The sequence below is a fragment of the Rhinichthys klamathensis genome, unplaced genomic scaffold, assembly GCF_029890125.1.
Source record: "Rhinichthys klamathensis goyatoka isolate OS25496 unplaced genomic scaffold, OSU_Roscu_1.1 h1tg000009l_1, whole genome shotgun sequence".
NCBI classification, from domain to species: Eukaryota; Metazoa; Chordata; class Actinopteri; order Cypriniformes; family Leuciscidae; genus Rhinichthys; species Rhinichthys klamathensis.
Genome location: NW_026606562.1, coordinates 1,795,058 through 1,816,220, shown reverse-complemented (window position 1 = coordinate 1,816,220; position 21,163 = coordinate 1,795,058). Strand labels below are relative to the sequence as shown.

At 41.2% G+C, this 21,163-nt stretch overlaps 1 protein-coding gene across 1 annotated transcript; it reads right to left on the bottom strand.

Moving 5' to 3' along the window:
* Positions 1–661: 661 nt before the first annotated feature.
* LOC130094521 (5-hydroxytryptamine receptor 3A) lies at positions 662–19,353 on the bottom strand. Its single transcript, XM_056260844.1, has 9 exons — positions 19,240–19,353; positions 10,187–10,429; positions 10,021–10,065; positions 9,751–9,857; positions 9,226–9,395; positions 8,982–9,142; positions 3,058–3,268; positions 1,890–2,072; positions 662–1,218 (listed from the first exon to the last, which is right to left on the bottom strand). The coding sequence occupies exons 1-9, from the start codon at positions 19,351–19,353 to the stop codon at positions 905–907; spliced, it is 1,548 nt and encodes a 515-aa protein (XP_056116819.1). The 3' UTR covers positions 662–904.
* Positions 19,354–21,163: the final 1,810 nt, after the last annotated feature.

The following is a 21,163-nucleotide window of genomic DNA, read 5'->3' as shown; positions in this document are numbered from 1 at the left end:
GTTTAAAACTGCTCAAGTTTAAACACACCGCTTACTTCCACAGGTGAAGTGTGCGGACTCTTTACTGAAACATCATGTGCGGTTACATGTTGTTTAACACCTTCGGTAACCACTGACCTAGCTTGTTTTAATTGCTTTGGATCCATTTGGTTGAATTCATTAGTGATCTATCTTGTTTTTCCATTAGAAGAAAAAAACATGTGCAATGTCACACATTTAATTAGAATAAAGAACACCGGATTCACGCAAGAGTTGTTATGGTTCTTCAAGATGTTGCCACTCTTTCTTTATTAAATCTAATTTTGCAGGGTTTTTTTAATAGTCTTTGCCATGACTAGTTTTATATTTTCACGATCCCACCTTGAAATCCACAGACTGGCCTTGTTTGTATGGCACCTAACATATAATATTTATTATTATATATTTTTTTATGCTTTATTATTGCATATTCATCATTTACCATAATTAATAATAAAAAGATGTATTAAAATATCTTCAAAAACACTGAGAAAACAACCAGAAAACCAGGATATTTTTGATATTTTTATTATAATTTTTTCCTCAAACTTAACTGGACAGTGACTAAAGTTGAAATTGCTATTCATCCTTTACCAAAAAATAATAAAACGTTTTGGTGATACAGATAAAACAGAACGTCAGATTCAGTTTACAGATTTCAGTCATATTCAGTTTTAATTTACTAAGTTTTTATATATATATTCAAATTCTAGAGCAAAAAAAAAAGTCACATAATTCTATGAAATCATAAAGTATTGGGACACTTAAAGCTCCTATAAAGAGTATTTTGTTGATGATCCCTTGCATTAAATCAGGAATAAATCTGGGCTCCATTGACCTCATCATACATGTGGTGTCTTCAGTTCACAGAGCAGGCAATAATATACTACGACTTTTTGTCTAGACTGTACGAGTGCAACCACAGAACCATAATTGTGCTTAAACTCACAACGATAAAGATAGTATACAGTATAAAGAGCACACGGTCAATGACCTGACCAAACATGAACCATTCATTGGTGCTGTTGTCATTACTAAAGTGCTCTTCAATTTGGTGGCGGATGGCCAATAAATCTTTACTCATCTTCTTCATTTCCTCTAGACATTGTTCCCAGACACTCACTGGACTTGCACTAACTTGTCCTTTGTTTGGAATATCAGTCATGGTGTTTTTGTAGAAAGTGTTCTTAGATCTGTTTGCTGTAGACAAGAAACAAGAGCACCATTGGAAGAACCTCTTTTACACCAATGATATGAACTCTGACATAAAGTTCGCACAAATAACTCTAGTGCAGGGGTTTTCAAAGTCAAAGAAAGTGGGCCTCCCTTTTGACACAACGTACACAATGGCGCCTCCTCCCCAACCCCCAATTATGACCAATATTCAATAGCGATCTGTGCGCCGAGAGCACCGCACACACATGGTCTGTTTTGCGCATCAATAATAACGGACTCTCGTCTCGTGTGCCTAATGCATGACTCCTGTATGTCACTGTAATCGTCTTTACCTTGATTACAATCGTCATCCATCAAAACTTTACTAGTGCAACACTGGTTTGCTTTATCCAACCGAGAGCTGTAGTTTGAGTATCATTATGCTCATGCAGCGGTTGGGTGTTTTGAACCACCGTTCAGTCTATATTTACAGCACCATGAGAAACAGCCTAGGATGCTCTGAAACAATTACAGAATAGGTAAGAGAGGGTTTTCTCTGGATTGGGGATGTTTTGGACTGACTGTTTGAATGCATTCGGCTTACTGGATCCTTGGACTGAAAACTTTCGAGAACGTGTCAGGGGAGTCGTGCCCCACACTTCGAAAACTTCTGCTCTAGTGTAAGAGCATCCGGGAAGATGAAAGTATCTGCTTACCATCACAGTTTTCTTCACAAGATTTCTTCATACAAGCAAGCTGAGCCAGATATTTCAGGACCAGAATCCTGAGCCACTTAGGTAAGGGAGGAAAGTCACGGGAACCACACAAGATATTGGTGATGATGACAGTCTCAAGTAGACTTGCTACCATCAAGGCCATGCAGAGAGAGAAAAACACATCTAGATCGAGAGAGAAAGATCAGATCAGATTAGGCTGGAGGTGAAGAAGGATTTCCTGCTTCTGAAAGAGTCCTGGGCTGTGTTTTTTAAATGCCTCGTAAGCGTAAGTACAGTAGACCGTAGAGACCATTTGTACAATTGATGGTCTACGATGCTTTTGAGAAACGTAGCCCAGGCTGTTTTATGCCAGAAGCTAGACATGAAAAACTTAAACCCAAAGTATACTTTAATTTTTTATTTGTACACGCAAACATTATGCCTGCTGCCCGATTTTTCTAACCAACCATACTCTATTTGCGTAGGTTGCATTTTTTTTGCTCTAATTCATTTGTCCACAAGGTGGTAACTGGTAATTCATAATATAGTCAAAGAATGAGGAATAAAATAGACACACCAAAGAGGTCAGAAAGTACCCATATTTGTACAACTCTATCTAAAAGATTAACAATAAGTTTATAGGGGTTATAACTCATGGTGAGAAATTGGAGGAATGAAAAGGATGAAGCATTCTGCAGACAGAGTGCAAGTTGTTGTTAATGCACATGCGTTGACCTCCTTTGTATGTGTAAACGTCAAATGTAGTATACCTTGAAAGGCTATGCATTCAACTGTGTGTAAAAAACAAAACAAATTATACTTTCAGTTTTGAGCTGATTAGCGAGAACAATCTTCATGATTAAACTGGCCAACTCAAGGTCTTTAATACCTTGAAAAAGCTAGCTGTTAGCATTTCCATTCATCTCAAGGATGGTCGTCAATGGAGAAATGTATTCCCAGATGGTTGTTATGACATATACCAGCACTAACTGGGCCTTGCTAACCAGCCAAACTTTGACCCCTTTGGTTTACCAAAAAACTCTTATTGGGTAGGTTGCATCAGAATCCCATGCTGGAAACCATCAACATATGCTAGTGACCATTTTGCCTTTTTAGCAGGGTAAAGATGAAAAGATACATAATAGAATAAGAAGGTTTGAGAACATACTGATAAGAGGTAAGTTGTTTCCTGTGACAGGCAGCAGGTCATTCATTAGCAGCAGGAAGACGGTGTAACCCAGGATGAGTGTCATTTTGAAGGAAGCACGGTCCACACTTTGAAGAGGCAGGAGGAAGCTGAAGAGATCCAAAGAAAGGAGAAGGCTGCTGGGAATCAGGAGGTTCACCACATACAGTGTAGCTCGACGTCTCAAGACAATCTAGTCCACAACAGTGAGGGAAAATATTAGTATCAAGTGTTCCCAAGTATACACTTCTTTTCATAGTAGCAAACATAACACTTAGGGGTGAATTCACTAAGAAGTTGTCTAACCTCCTTGTATTGTATATCCCTTTTTGTTGTTTTCAACTTTATCTTCTGTTGGTTTTATTTTATTAATTTTATTTTATTTCTGACATTTTCCATCCTCTTCTTCAACTAGAGTGGTCCCACCAAATAATGCATTCAGTTTCTGGCACAATGAACATGAACCTGCTTATTGTCACAGCACATTCTGAACACTTGCATGAGTTGTAATCATACACACCTGCAGCTAATCACCATCTCATTTGGACTTGAACTGTTACATGGACTCACTATTAATGTACCTGCATACTCGCCTCACATTTCTCACCTGTTTGTTCTCCATTTGTTTCAATAAACTACCTCCCTTGGTTTCTTCTCCCTGCTCTGTGTTGGTGTGTCGTTACAGAAAGGCCAGACCAAAGACCATGAACCCAGTGGGAGAGGAAATTCTGTCTTCCATTTTCTTGAATGATTGGGAAATTCAAGCAGTAGGTGGAGACGTTTTTGGAATATTGCCACCAGACATCGTTGGATGATCATATTCTGATGGACTTTTTTATGGATGGACTGGACAACAACATTGGCCTATTGTTGCCAGTAGGAGATTCCAGCGTGACCCTGGCACAATATATGGATATTTTGCAGTGGATGTGTGGCTCATCATTTACTGTAGGTGAGGTAGTAGAGGATGACATTGCTACTCAGCAGCAGTCCTCCCAGTCCACTCCCTCCCGTCATGATGTCCTTGATCATCTACACAGAGCCATTCCCCAACGCAGAGCCAGAGCTGATGCCGATGCCCTCTACGAAACCAGTACCTGCAGCCTTGTCCATCCTTGAGCCAAAGCAGTCTGATCAGGTGTGTGAGCCAGTTCTTACATCTGTGCCTGTGGAAATTTTGGTGGAACTGGATGAGGAAGTGAATTGTTTTCATCATCATCCTCCAGCATTAGAGAGTTCCAGTGTTTCCCAGTCAGAAATAATTGATGTCCTGGTTTCCTTCTGTTCCCAATGTCTTCGTCCTCCACTGGTTCAGGTCAGTTTCAAGTCTCCTATGTTGGCCAGCTCCAAGTCTTCTTCATCGTTGATGCTCTCTCCCTGCTTCCCAATCCCACCTTCTCTGCCTGTACAGTGTTGGCCGGGAGGCAATCCCAAAACTCTCTGCCTGTCCTGTGTCAGCCTAGGTGGCTGTTTTTGAACTCTCTGCTTGTCCTGTCATGTCCAAGGAGGCCATCTCATAACCCTTTGCATGTGCTACCCAGTTCTTCTGCCCTGTCTCCGTTGGCTCCATTCAGGCCTTCAGCTCCTCCTACGCTAGCTCCACCTAGCAGCTTGGATTCACTTTGCTGGCCAACTCCACCTGTTGACCCTCTGGCTCTACCTCTAACCTCCAAGCCCGTCACTCCACCTCGGCCCATCGTCCTGACGGCTCCACTTTGGCTCCTTGCTCCTCCGGCTCTACCTGGGACCATCATTCTTATGGCTCAACAGGACTTCCTCGTCCCTCCGGATCCACCTTGGTCAGTAGTCACCCTGCCTTCGCCATGGACTTCCGGGCCTTCATCTGCAACTCGTCCCTCCACCCCTTTGGCTCCACCGTGCTCCTCCTTCCCTCCAGCTTCACCTCAGTCCTCAGTCGCACCGGCCCTGCCTCAGTCGTACGGCACTCTTGCTTCACTTCTAACACTTGGCCTCCTGTCCCCATGGCTCTGCCTTGGTCTCCAGGACCTTCAGTGACACCCATTCTCTTCGGATCTACCTGGGTCTCTACCTTCACCAGCTCCACCTCAGTCAGTCGTCCTCCTTGTTCTACCTGGCATCTCCACCAAGGCTCCACTATGTCTCTGCTGTGGGCCTTGTTCCTGGAGCTTTGGCTTGAGGTGACTCCCTGGCTCCTCCCACCATTGTATCCTCCCTGGGTTCTCCCACCGTCATCTCCTCCCTGGCTCCTCCCACCATGGTCTCCTCCCTGGCTCCTTCAACTATCATCTCCTTCCTAGCTTTGCCCACCATGGTCTCCTCCCTGGCCTCCTCCCTGGCTCCTTCCTTTGTCATATCCTCCCTGGCTCCTCCCTCCCTCCATTCCCTCATGGATTGTTGGATACATTTTGGAGCATCTGGAATCCGCTCCTAGAGTGGGGGGCGCTCTCACTTGCCTGAATTGTAAACACACACACCTGTAGCTCATCACAATTTCATTTGGAATATTTACACTATTCACTTGCACTCAGTCAGGGTCTAGTTGTAACGGTTACCAGCTGGAGTGCCCTTGAGAGCCACCAGAGGGGACTCCACATCAGACTCTCACGTTCACTCACAGACTACATTTCCCATAACTCACTGCCCGGACTCATCACTGATCACAATCACCTGTACCTCATTCTCTGATTGCATTCACCTGTGTGTCATCATCCTGTTAGTCTCAGTCCATATATACCATGCTCATTCATTCACTCACCGCGAAGTCTTGTTTTGCTGCTGCGAACATTTCCAAGCGTTTTCCCATGTATATTCCTGCCTGTTTTGACCTTGTCTGTTCCTGATCTTCTGCCTGGTTCCTGTATCCTTCCTGTTTGCTGCCTGCCCTGATATCCTGCCTGTTTACTGACCACGATTTTGCCTGATCTTCTCTGCTGTGTTTGCTGGTGTTTGACCCTTGCCTGGTGACTACTCTGTTAAATAAAGGACAAGCTGCACTTGGATCTGAACGTCTCCTATGCTTCGTAACACTAGTCTTGTTGTATGTACCATTGACTCACCTTTTGCATTGGACATCAAGCATGACATCATACTTTTGGCTTGTTTACTAACCATCTAACCAAGTTCTATTAGCAGAGATATAAGGGGCTTACGTACAGGAGGAAACTTTTCATAGTTCCTAGAAATGGCGAACATATCCCCTTTTTGTGTTTGCAGGAACTGGGAACAATGTTAGTTCTAGGAACGCCTTTTATGGGAACTAAATTAGCTCCTACTTCAGAGTAGGGTCTTACCCAGCACAATAGGAACTATCAGTGACGTAAGTGTACGCTGATTGGTTGAACGCACTCGAAATTCCAGCACCCGCCGTTTAAAAGCTGTGTGCACTAGGGTTGCCGCGGTGAGGAAAATTTCCCACCGGTTAATCGACGTGTCACAACACCGGTAATCCCGGTGTCACCGTGGGGGGCAGGGCGGGGCGGGGCGGGTTAAATCGCTCGAAATAAGCGTCAATTGGCAATTCAGCATCAATTGCTTGAATGGACAAAAAACAACAACTCGGCTCGCTGATAATAAAACTTTTATTTATAGACAGAACTTTTATTAGCATAACGAACGAATAAAAATAACCCCATGCATAGGCTGAAAATCTTCAAACTGTGGGCCCAAACAAATAAGAACCATAAAACGTTTATTAACGAATAAGAAAATAAAACAGGCCTAAATAAATTACACATTCCGCCATTATCTTGCTTTTCTGTAATTTGACTCGTTCTCATCTCCACACGTGCTAAATGGAATCCTGATGCTTGCTGATCTGTGACGTAACTGGCTCTTGGCACGCACTGCGCAGTTCAGTTTTTAATTATAATGTATGCTCTCTTCTGAACTAAATAATTGATAATTATTATTTTTAATTAATTCAAATAAATATTTTAGCAAAAACGAATACTTTAAAAAAGTCACGACATCGCGGTGTCACGGTGGGAAAGTGATGTCACCGGTGATGGGGCTTAAAACCGGTAACACCGTCAACACCGTCTATCGCGGCAAGCCTAGTGTGCACACACATATTATAGCCTATATATTTACTCCACAAACTAACTCTAAGAACATGGAAAACAGTGATAGATGGACCTCTCAACCTTTACGCGAAGGAAAAAATCGAACGCAACTTTGAGGGGACCAAGAAAAACATGATTATGTATTTCTGCTCAGCTTGCGACATTGGGCATCAACCACATGGCAAATGCTAATACTTTTTCATACTTTTTTGTATAACAGTTCTATCTAAAAACTTATTAGATAGGACTGTTAGACAGATCGTAAACGAATGAAGACGGAGAATGGTAGTGCTATGTGCTCTGGTGTTCTCAGTGCAGTCAAAATAAATATATCAAAAACAACAAGCGTGGCTTACGTCACTTCAGAGTTTCTACTGGTGTGCAACCAGGAAAACGGGCCTAGGGGAACATTTAGTTCTCGGGGAACCGCCCTGGTGGCTAGTTCCCATAACTAACTTCCTATAACTACCCAGTGCGAAAGGGGCTATAGAGAGCTGAAGTGATGACATATGTTTATAGGCCATCCCGGAATTTAGCATCTCTCTGGTTCATTCGACAAAACACCAATAGGAGCTTTCCATTAGCTGAACAACATTTAAAAAATCTTGAGAACCTTTTCCGCTATAAAGAATTTGTGACCGTCGTTTTGTTCATCATGATAATCTTCACAAATGAACACAACTTTTATGAATTTTTAAGCTTAAATGCAAGCAGCAGAAGTAAAAAGCTAAATGTTTATATATATAAACGAACTACACCACAGGCGCATGACTCCAAAAGTAACTATCATTAAGTTTCCGGCAACTCTTTCAGTCTTTATTTAAAAAAACATTTTCCCTGAAGGATTGAGTTTGAAATATTTTGCTGTGAAAGTGGACTATTGAGTAGATGAGTTTACCTGTTTGATGTGATGACGATATCATGACATCCTCTGTTGTCCCATTTAGTCAGAAAATAAAATGATTATTATTATTTTTAATCTCAAGGGGGTATTACCAATGTATTTTATGTTGTAAAATAGAATGAAAATATCTTGAGCTTGTGTTCACCACAGACCTTATTTCAGGCCTTTAACCAAAAAACCCATTCAAAAAATCTTTGACTTCAGAGCGATGGAACCGAAAGTCCGGGTTTTTTGCCTACAAAAATGTAATCCATTAGTGTAAATATACCTGCTTTGTGTAAAAATTAGGCTCATTACAGATTGTGCCATATACAACTTAGTAAACTTCAAAAGGAGGGTGGGAACTCCAGATGGGACAGGACCTCCAAAGGCGGTTTCCACCTAATGGTTAGTGGTTTAGATGGTTAGAATTGTACAAGAATGATGATCAAATGATGAAGAAGAGCCTTATAACTGGTCATATCTAGACACATAGGCCCTATCCCAAATGGCACATTTCATATGCACTTTCGGTCTTGTGGAGTTACAATGGCTGCCATGTGCGCATGTCCGTTAAGTCCATAAGACCGTAGGGTATCCAATTTAGTCATTTTAGGTTTCACAAGGGTGCTCACGAGCACCCTCCTATGCGGTCGCCGTTCGATATGCGCCCTCGATACGCACTTTTGCTTTTCGCACTTTCACACTGGTGCGAGCTCCACAGCAGACTTCTTCCCGACAGTCAAAGCGACATTACGTCACAAAAGTGCGGACTCATAGGAAGACCGCGAGTATTTAGGGTGCCATTTGGGACAGGGTCATAGTGTAGTCAAACATACTTTACAACTTTTTTTGTTGGTGTCTGGATCACAGTGGTGGAGCTATGCTGAATAGTCAGAGTAACATACGCCAAATCATGACGGTAAATCACTGTTGTGATTCTTTCTTAGTGAATTACCCCTCTCTAAAATGCCACCAACATAAACAATGAGGTTATCCCATCCTCCTTCCAGATAGAGCTGTACAGGTTTTTCTGTCAGCAAGTCAATCAGCTCCCACTCTCCTTTAGTTGTCATTGCTTCAAGAGACTGCTTGAATATCTGCTTCGCTGACAGAAAGAAGAACAACTGAACATCATCACCTGTAGAGAACGAGACCAACAAGTACAATGTAATCATAAGTAGCCAAACAAGGAATATAGAGTTTTCAGTTTTGCTCACTTACGAGAGTGTTTGTAAGAGTTGAAAGTGTATGAGCAGTTTTGGAAATCAAATGGAAAGGTGTAGATGTCCAGTTTGCATGAGCTGATCACATGAATCGGCCGTCCATCCATAACTTCACCAGTCGAGGTGACATAGACGTAGTATGTGTCTGGTGCTCGGTTTTCATCCATGCTGCAATATGATGGTGGGTATAGCAGGTTAAAGATAGAAAGGGAAATCCACCAAGAATTTTACTTTTTGCATGTGCACAATCCAACACACTCACATGGCAACTATTTTACATTTTGCAGAATCGTTGGCTAATTCATAAGAATTCGTATGATCTCATTCGTACGTTTTCGTACGATCTGCTATACTTCCCAGTGACAGTTAGGTTGGGTTTGGACCTTAATGATTACTTTTTCTAAAAATCGTACGTTTCCATACAAATCACATCATACATATTCATACGAATTTGGCAATTATTTTTTTGTTTTTGTTTCCTTGTCACTAGTCAAAGGTGTTACATTTGACTTGTGCAACTTACAATTCGTTAATGACAATGTCTGGAACCCATATCTTCTCTCTTGGTAGTGAGATCTTTTTTGTTCCACACTCATCAGGTTCCCAGCTCAAACCTTCAATCTGCCACCTCTACAAAAAATAATAATTCTATCAGCACTGCTGTTTAAATAGTGCTCTTGCAATAGTTAAAACAGGCTTGGATATATTAAGCACTGTAAAATGTCATGTGATTGGATCACGCAAACCGGCTGTTAATACCGGGGCTAAACAATGTCTTTGTCATGACTCTTACCGTCCTCACCCACAGATAAGTTTCCAACACCTGTGATTTTTCATTCTGAAAGGGAAAATATATGGATTATGTAACCATTTTTAGTGGAATTAATATTATTGTAATGTCGTAATTTTGTAAAAAAATAATTTAAGTAAAAGCTGTAGTCTTCCATAGATTTGCTTACCACTCCTAAAATGCCATAAAGAGTCAAATCCACACTGACGTTGGTGGGAGTTTTCAGACTTATAACCGGCCTTGCCTCGCTGTAGCTGATGACTTCCTCTTTCATGGCATTAAGGAGAGACTTTGTTGTTGGTTCTGAACAGTTTAACGGCTCTACAGATCCTAGCAAGAGAGCTGAAAGAACAATACTTGAATTCAGGATGTGACTTTTATTTATTTCAGTCAGATTGTAGACATTAAAGTTCTGGTTATGCAGCGAACAATGTGGTTTGAGTTGGTTAATTAATGCATTTTTTCTACAAACTTTATTTTTGATGGTCCACTTTAGGCATTACTAATTATAAGTAACTTTGCAACTTCATGTCAACTAACTTTCATTGGAGTATTAGTAGGCTGTTATTAGACTGTTAGGTTAGGGTTCGGATTTGTGGAATAAGTTGATCTAGTTTCAAAGTTACTCAGTAGAATGTCTGTTGAGGAGCATCAAAATAAAGAGTTAGCAGATATTAAGCAGACAGTCTACTAATACTCAGAGTTAATTGATATGTAGTTGCAAAGTTACTTATAGCCAGTAGAATGTCTAAAGTGGACCATCGAAATGTGTTAAGATTTTTTTTATATAAATCTACAATCAAATTACTTCAAAACAGTAAAAAATAAAAAATAAATAAAAAATTGTATGGAAATATATCTTACATTGTATAATGAAGCAGCTGGTGATCCACTGGAACCAAGTGTGAGTGGAAAACCATGTGAAAGCCTGTTGAATCTAGTATTTGCAATATATGGCAAATATGCACAAAATAATTACATTGCCACTGAGTAATTAAAACTAAAGTATGGAGCCCCTAAAGGGACATGGTGATGTAAAAATTATTTCAATACTTTTGCGTTCTCTTTCAAATGTTTTGCGTTCCCCTGAGAAACCCGAGCAAACGCAATGTTTCTTGGTGGAAAAGCATACGTTTCGTGAGCAAACGCAATATATTTGAAATATATTTTTTCCTCCAGTCGTGTGCCTTTAGGGGCTCCGTACAGAAGCTTTACCAAGATTCCTTAACATTACCAAGATTTTAAACTGTACAAAATTATAATTTCCCTTAACACTTTTTAGTGATAGTTGGGGAAATTAAAAACTCCAGGTCAAGACAAGCTAAAAAGAAGAAACAAGAAACAACTTTTTTTCCTGAAACAACAGCATACTTAGAAATTTAAAAAAGTGTATTGGCCATGTTCCATGGCCAATACACATGAAATGAAAATAAAATGTTATAACACCAAAATTGTGATACTTTTCTTAGTCTTACCTGTGTTCTTGGAAGACAGATAAAAGCCATCAGGTCCTCAGTCAATTGGATTGCAACTCAATATTAAGCAGACTTTGCCAATTTGTATGTGTGGAGGTTTAAAGCACAATGGCAATAGTGGACATAACATAAATACTTGCTTTTTATATGACTTATTTGTTTACACAAATTAGAATAACCAGAACAGGGGACAATGGCTTTTTCACACCCATTTTTCTAAAATCAATCTCTATATTTTACTGCCATTCAACAATATTCAATATTTGCTTGCCAGCAAGAAAGTCAAGATGAAAGCAGACTGGGGCCTGAACCAGAATATGAGCTGCTTCTCTGGTAAGAAAAGTTCTCGCAAATGTTTTTCAGGCAAACTATATGCCAGTTGTCTAGAGTTGTATCAATGCACTTGTCTTTCGGTGGGTGAGATGGTTGAGTTGACAATGTCTTGTCAATGGTGCTTCTTGGCTGTTTCTGTTTTTAACCATTAATAGATTTTTTCCTTTGTAACCACTTAGCAAAAATAATACAACTGTACCAACAAGCCAAAACGTCCAGTTTACTGCACACTTTTAAAAACAAAGGTTCTTTATTGCCACCGATGAAGGTTCCACGAAGAACCTTTAACATCCATTAAATCGTCCCATTCCACAAAATGTTCTTTATTGCGGAAAGGGGTTCTTTAGATATTCTTCACATTATAATTATTTTTTTTTTTTAAAGAACTGTTGACAGAAAGGTTCTTTGGGAAACAAAAACATGTTTGTGGAGTATAAACATATTTTCTCTAGTTTTTATTCTTAATTTTAGTAGATTATTTATTTAATCATTATTTCTATAGCTAACCTTGATGGCAGAATTAATCAAATTAACAATTAAAAATCTTGAAAATTAATTTAAAAGTGGGTTCTTCTTATTTATTTTAGGGGTAAAGTCCCTGGTCTCATTCATGTACAGTGATGTCCCTAACATTTTCATTACCATCTTTCCTAAAAGCTCAAATGAAATGACGGGATAAATAAACCTGTGGCGTAAACCATGTAGAACACCAAGTCAAGTCAAGTCATCTTCATTTATATAGCGCTTTTAACAATGGAGATTGTTTAAAAGCAGCTTTACAGAGATAAACATACAATTTACGGTAACAGAGATTGTTTTGGCTTTATAGCGATTTTTGAATAGTGTTATTTCCAGCTAAAGTTGGTTTTGATTGATTCACTTCCAGCAAAATTATCATTTGTTATTACATTAGGGGCCACTAAGACGACGGCGTTCTCTCTAAACAGACTTTAAACGCGAACCTGTGACCGGATGGCGTTCACATGCGCATTAAAAATTGATTCTATAGTTAAATTCGTTTGAATATGTGTGCGCAGGTTTGTAATTTCCCAACAAACCATGCCTAAACAAACTACTTGTCTTGCCTATAAAATTTGATACAGAGTTTTATTTTATCACTTCGGGGTACGCGAACCGGATTTTCAACAACGCTTTATCTGTAGAGTGGGAAAGGGATCCTCCATAGGGAGAGGATAGTTGACACTTCAGCACTGCATTGTCATCGGGTCCAGGCGAATCTCCTTCGTCAGATCTGGATACGGCCTGGATCCGGCAGGCTGCAGGAAAACCTCGGGATAAACAAAGGCACTAAAGATAGCGTAGATGCCATTCTTCTTATGATGTAACGAGTACATCTGGATTTAAGGGAAGTGTTCCCAGTTCCGGCTGACCTAATCTATGCAGCCTAACATTGAATTATCGAAGTCTATAATGTATTATGTGTATGCTAGGTCAAAGAGATGTGTTTTTAGTCTAGCTTTGAACTGACAGAGTGTGTCTGCTTCCCGGACAATGGTAGGAAGACTGTTCCAAAGTTTTGGTGCTAAATAGGAAAGGATCTCCCGCCTGCAGTCGATTTAGATATTCTAGGTATTATCAACTGGCCGGAATTTTGAGATCGCAATAGACGTGAAGGACTATAATGCGTTAAGAGCTCGCTCAAGTACTGCGGAGCTAAACCATTTAGTGCTTTGTAAGTAATCAACAATATTTTAAAATTTATACGATGTTTAATAGGCAGCCAATGCAGTGTTGACAGAACCGGGCTAATATGGTCATATTTCCTGGTTCTGGTAAGAACTCGAGCTGCTGCGTTTTGAACTAGCTGTAGTTTGTTTATTAAGCGTGCAGGGCAACCACCCAGTAGAGCATTACAGTAATCTAGCCTTGAGGTCATGAACGCATGAACTAATTGTTCTGCATTTGTTAATGAGAGCATATGGCGTAATATAGATATGTTTTTAAGATGGAAAAATGCGGTTTTACATATACTAGACACGTGACTTTCAAATGAGAGATTGGTATCAAAGAGCACACCCAGGTTCCTAACCGACGACGAAGACTTAACAGAGCAGCCATCAAGTGTTAAACAGTATTCTAGGTTATTACGTGTGGAAGTTTTTTGTCCAATAATTAGAATCTCTGTTTCCACTCATGGTTTCCACACCACTATAAACTACAATCCATAATGCTTTCCTGTTTAAGAAGGACAACAGGTATTAGCTTAGCTTGCTAAAACAAGCACAGTTTATGCTGCATTTATGCTGCCTTCAAGTTTTATCAGAAATGTCCTACTTCCCACTTCTAAAGTCGTGATTACGAGCTCGTTGCATTCAAGTGATTTGTTGTCGGAAAGAACAGGAATCATGGAGGACACCAGGTTTATTCTTGACTATTTCTTGAGGAAATCTTATTAAAGCCAAAATTTAAAGATATTTAATTTTGTAGTGCCCCATTCGTTGACAACCATAAAAACATTCATAGCACTATCTAGATAGTCAGCTTGCTGACGATTCTGGAATTTCGGTCAAATACAGGCTATTTTTGCTGTGTATAAAACATACAATATGCTTCAAATGATTATTCATATATGTAAATATGCACTACTTTAACGAAAAGACAAGGTGACGTGGCTGTTGTTGAAAAAAAACACCCAAAACAAATAAAGAAGAGCAGTCACAGCAGCAACCGTTATCCTCTCCACCATGTTTAAAGTTTTTGGCCCGCCGAAATCGGGAACTTGGGTATCAAAATGAATCTCGAGCTTCCAGTAGTAAATCCATTTGAGAGGGCGTTCATGTCCAATTTTCAACTAGGAAAGTCATATTTATGATCATTGCATGTGAAGGCGGCATACAATTTAACACCAAAAGAAATGGCAAACAAATCTCAAAATTGAGTCATGAGAGGAATAACAACCTCACATGTTCTCCTACTCAGGCAGTGACCACAAGGGTTTAATGGATCATACAAACTAAGCAAACCAAGGTTGAAAACACTACACTACGCTTACGCTATGTAAATGATGGACATTTGCAAAACCTGAACATTTGATTCAAATTAAACAACCAGATCCTGCATTGTCTTTTATCTCTTTGCTATCTTCTTCTTTTCATCATCTTTTTCTCAGTTTCGGACTTTCGTCCACACTTAGACAGCATTTTGTCCAGTGAAAATGGAGCATAAATGTAATGGTGATTGAGTGTGACCTGGATGCACCACTGGTGAGATATTTTGCTAATAAAATGATCGTTTCAGAAGAATAGCATGAGAAATGTATGGTCTCAGTTTCATCTCAGCAAGCTTTTACGATGGAGATGATATACGAGTTTACAGATGTTTCAGTGTGGATTTCTCTGCGCAGTGATAGTTGTGGTCTGTACTCAGCTATTAATATTTAGAACTGTATCTTTGTCATTATCGTTATAGTTATCGTCCTTGATGTAAACGGGCCTTGAGTGTCATATCCTGTTTTTGAATGTCTGTTTTAAGACTCTTATTTTGATGTTTATTTTGTTCTGTTGTATCCATGTTCTTATTTCCTGTTCGAAATCGCCCCTATACCCGTAAATAGGGAACAGCCATTTGTAGTGGTGTCCGTAACCATAGTGGACCTTATCAAGTGCACTCGTTCAATCCCATAATGCACTTCAATAACTAGTGTACAACCAATGTACGCTCAACGGCTAGAGAATACCCATAATGCACTTTGAGGGTCGTGCCGAAGTAATTCTTGCATCTGACCAGATGATGGCGCCTGTAGCCCATTCATCCATTTTCCAAAAGCTGGTTCAATAGAGTGGTGCAAGTATGACGTCACTTTGTAGGCCAACCGGCAGTTCACATCACACTGTTTCCCTTGACAAAAACCCAATTGGATTTTCCCATTTGCTTTTGGATTATATGCACCTAACCCTAACCCTAACCCTAAATGCAGTCGCCAGAATTAAAAAGCTAAAGGCTATAAACGAATTACACCACGGTCCCACGAATTCAACGTCACCATCACTAAGCTTCCGACAACTCTTTCAGTTTTATCTAAAAATGTAGCCGCTTGTCAGCAGCCTCCTTTTTCAAGACACGTAACAGCTTTAAAAAATCATGAGTGGGGTAATACTGATGTATTTTATGTCTTAGAATAAAACATGAAAGTGTCTTGAGCTTGTGTTCACCACAGACCTTATTTCAGCCATTTAATCAAAACCCCATTAAAAAAAAAACATTGACTTCGGGACTATGGAACCGGAAGTGCTAAAATGCAACTTGCTTCTGCGGTTTGGCCTACAAAGTGATGTCATACCTGCACCACTCTAAAGGGGGTCGCACACCGGACGAGAAGCGCAGCGTCGCGTCGCATCTAGGACAACTATTGCACAACGGATAAGCACTTTCTCAATTTATCGCCAGCAATATAGTAATGTTTAAGGACATTATGAAATGAAGTTAATGTCCGTACTATGTTATGATTGTACTGTACAATTAAATACAATCGTTGCTGAGCCTGCAGTTTAAACACTTTACCTCAGGGCGTCCATTAACTGAATTAATTGAGAATCTCACCTGAAAATCTGATAACATCAGCGATATTCATCCACGCATCTGTAAATAAATGTATATATTAACTGATTTAGTTCACCTGTGTCTTGTTAAGTTCCTCATTATCCCAGTATATATTCTGTAGCTAATTGTTTTCAGTTTGAGTTGTCGGTTATTGTCTTAGCTGTAACAGTAATGGTAAGCTGTTGTACTTGGGTTTTTGCCTTTCTTGGTGGATTCCTCTGTTCTTGGTTCTATTATCTTCTTTTAATAATGACTACACTTACATCCACAACTCCTTCTCTCTTCCCTAAGCCACCATGACACTACGGGTGCTTTCACACTGGTAGTTTAGTTTGAAACAGTTTGCATGAAAAATTGGTAAAGCTGTGATGCGGACCCTTGAGTGCACCGGGGTACTGAACCTGAGACTACCTGCAGGAGGTGCTCTGAGTTCGGTTTCTCTGGAGCTGTGACGTGATTGACATGAATGGGAAAGCACCTGGGACTAAAGTAGAAGTAAAGTAACTTGCGCATGCATTTTAGTTGACGACGAAGTCATTAGTTCAACAAAACACATGTGACTGACAGTGTTGATGAATTCCCTTGGATACGAGCTAGTGAGCATGTAGTATATTCGCGCACAGTGAGTACAATCAGAGTGGCAAATTAAAGGCTTGCAATCTGCTGTCTCCTCAAAAGAGTCCGTTTGCAAGCAGCAGAAAGCTGCCTTCATGCGACACACATACAGTATACCCAAGTTTTGTTTACTCAGCTGTGCATAACAGCACCAAATCAATAAAAACACAATATATTGACCTGCGTCCTGTTTTCTGTCATGCGCCGTGCACGTTTGTGATGAAGCAAAATGAATGCAAATGCACCAGGGTTCGATAGAGTCAAGTTTAGTGTGAAACCAGATCAACGTGGTGGGGGGCGCCGGGAACAATCACGCTCGGACTCGGACCGCAGAAAACATGACCAGTGTAAAAGCCCTCCTAAGTATACAGATTGACAATCTCACTTTGTTAGATGAAACGCTGTAGAATGTAGTCCAATGTTATGAAAATAAAACAAACAGCACAGTCCATTGACTTCTTAAGCAGCCTTTTTAACAATGTCTATTCAGTGATTTACTTGCCTGCTTTGAATTATGTTAATCTGGATGCTTATTTCAGCAAATACTAGTATATTACATCTTACTTTATTATGGCAAACACATCTCAAAATTGAGTAATGTGGGGGAAAAATGCAGGCAGTGACCACAAGGGTTATATAAGGGTTTGGTTGAGAGTTGGGTTAGAGCACTTACACTATGTAAATGATGGACATTTGTAATCCTGAAGATTTGATTAAAATCAAACAAACAAATTCAACACAGCTTTTTCACATGTTTTGTTGCAGCAAAAATAGAGCTATTGATTTATGATCCAAAATGCCATGGTTTTATGTCACAAGGTGACAAATCCAGCGGAACCAATTTCCGCTAGGAGTGTGTTTCCCCCCCGGGACGATTTCACTGACACACCGCGCTGGTTTGCTTGTTGTCAGTTGCCATGACAGTGGCAGCTGATTAGCTAAGCGGTACCAGGTGCGGGCGTTTGGTGTGGGGATTTGTGATTGGGAAACACGGCCTAGAGAAGCAGTTAAAAGGAAAAGGAAAAGGCATTCGGGTGTGGTACTCCCCCGGGAGAAATCGATTCTTTTGGCAGTGGCTTGGATTTGCTGGGATCTTTGGAGCGGCTGTGAGGATCTGACTGGAAAGGGGTGCAACGGTGATTGAAGGAGTACAAGCTGGAACGTGAATTGGATGTGAAGTGAGGGTATTTTGGAGATTGAGTCAAGATTGGAGAATGTCATCACTCGAGAGAAAGATAAGTAATGAAACACCGGATCCGTGTGAATGCATGCCGTGTATTGAACTGAATGAGGAATTGTGAAGTGTATTGACCACAAATATAATTACCACTAAGAGAGTGAACTGATTCATCCGTGAAACCCTGATATCTTCTTCTGAGTGTGAAAGAGTGTTGAAGACGCTGTGTTCCATGCGGTGTGAAGTCCTCTGCATCTCTTCAGCTTCTGAGTGTTGAATCCGCGCAACAGTGGAGGGATTGAACAGTGGGTGAGTGCTGGCCTTATTGCACGAAGATTTGAGAGTGGATTGCGGTGCCTGAATTGAAGTGTCACACAGTATTGGACTTGACGTGAAGTTGCAGTGTGTGGATGTACACGTTTATTTAACCGCCAGTACTCTCCAGTTCACGTGTTTGCGGAGCAAAGCCCTCAGGTTGAATGTGTATGTTCCATTTCGGCCACCAGGTCCTGTGCTATGAGAGAGGAGTGTGATTGTCCTGTTTAACTTGTCTTGTCTATCTAAATAGAACGTTCCTCTGCCACCGCCTTCGTGTGTGCTGCCTGTTCAGAGGAGAGACACATCTCAGCAGCAACGCTGCTTGTTCAGAACCACCCGCTCCAGCCGTAAGTCCTTACTTCACAGAAATAGAATTGAACCTGCAAACTTGTCTCTATCTTGGATTAGAGGGGACCCTTGTCTCTGGCTGGAGCCGTCAAGGGCGGAAAGGCACCCGGAGGACCTCACACCTGCTGCTCAGTGACGCCACGGAGGAGAGCACCCTACACGGAGGAGATCTGCCTACCTGACTACCTACCTGGCCGGCAGCGAGTCCCCCTCCTGGACTCCATCGCCCCCTGTGCCGGTCATCTGCCGAATAGCTGACGCTTGGGAAAAACTTACCTGCTACCCACCTGTCCTGTGGAGAGAGTCCCCTCCTGGCCCGTGGCCCCGGCCCTGGTCTGCCCGGGTCGCTGCCCGCCTGTATTACGCCAATAAGAGTCTACTTACCACGTTACTTACCTGCACGCCGGACGGGCGTTCGACTCCTTCTTCCTCTGTGGCTGCCAGTAACCCGGGCCCTCGCAGTGAATCCCGCGGCCTCCTCCTCCCTGGAAAGAGAGACGAAGCCCGCATTAAGACTTTTAATTCTTGCTTTTATTCAATAAAGATTGTTACTTTTAGAAATTCTTCTTGTCTGCCTGGTCTCTGGTACGCTCCTCGAGGTGGTCCTGGGTTTGAGGGGTGGGCGCAGTCTGGCTTGGCCCCCCCGACCTGTGACATTTACTTTAGCTGTTTGGACATGGTACCATGGTAATTTTTCGGACATGGTCTTCTTTGAAGTTCATTCGATTACCATGGTATCTGCACCTGCCTAAGGTTCACTAACATAGTATATCTTGTCTTTATTTATATAGCACTGCTAAAAATAACTGAGGTTGACCAAAGTGCTTTATATAAAAGGAAAAAAGATAAAACATACATATGAACAAATCAGACACCACATATATCACATAGATTGAGTTTACCTGTTATAAGCTCCCAATGCTAAATGAGATTTCAGAAAGTTCCTGAATACTGGTAAGGATTTAGCAGATCTAATAGAGAATGAGAAGGTGATGTCACAATGTTTTCACTCTGTGGTGCATTTCGGGAATTCTGATTATTTAGAGATAGAGGGAGTTACAAAAATCGAGACGCGATAAAATGAAGGTATGAACGACCCTTTCGAGGTCTACATTTGATAAAAAAAGGTTTAGTTTTTACCAGGAGACGCAAATTATAAAAACAAGCCCGTACCACCGAATTGATTTGCTTCTCCATTTTTAGGTTATCATCGATTAGGAAGCCTAAATCACATACCGACTGTTACAGTATGATGCCAATGGGCTAAGAAAAGTTTCAGCCTTCCAGTTTTTAATATCATTTAGGCAAGCTAAAAGAGAATCCAAAGATTTCGTTGGGTGCCTTAGTGGTAAATACAGTTGAGTGTCGTCGGCGAAACAGTGGAATGATACTCCATGGTTACTAAAAATGCTGCCCAACGGGGACAAAAACAAAGAGAAAAGTGTGGGAGAGAGAATGGACCCTTGTGGTACACCAAAGGCGTCTTTTAGTGGAGGTCGAGTTTTGACTGAAAAATATCCATCACTTACAAAAGATTGAAACCATTTCCAAACTGTACCTTTTAAACCGACTATGTGTTCAAAGAGATATCCATATTATGATCAATCATATCAAAGGCTCCACTCGGATCCAGCAGCACCAGAATAACAGCATACCCTTTATCTAGTGCCAAAAAATATCATTTAAAACTTTCAATAGTTCCGACTCTGTGCGCAATGGGAACGTCTATACAGTCTATGAGTTGGGCCCCCTCAGAGGTCAAACCCACGTTCCATAACTCTGCTCTCCAGAACTCCCGGGAGTAGAAAAATCAGGGAAACCGAGTACAGACACAACCCCAGCCACATCTGCACCTCATTATGAGCTCCACCACCTCGAGGTGGAGTCTCCATTCCCTGGGCCTCAGCCCCTGCCTCGACAGGATGTCTGCTCCCTGATTCCGGTACTCAGGAATGTAGAGCCTGAGCTATCATCACCAGGCAATTAAGTGCTAGGACAGATGATGACCCATCCACAGACACTGAGCGACCATCCATGGTCAATCCCCAGCCCTTAAGGGAAGCATCCGTCATAAGTGTTACGCAACGACAAGGACCTCCCAGCACAGGACCCTGGGACAAGAACCAAGGCTTCTTCCACATAACCAAAGTACGAAGCAAAGTACGAAGTACAAAGGTTACTGCGCGTAACCTTGATCATGCAGAACGGGTTGCCCCTCAGGGAAACCCCTTGGTCTTGTGCCACCACTGCATAGGTTTTATGTACTGCAGGCCAAAAGGTATTCCATTGGACACAGCCAAAAGTGGTCCTCTGTAATGGA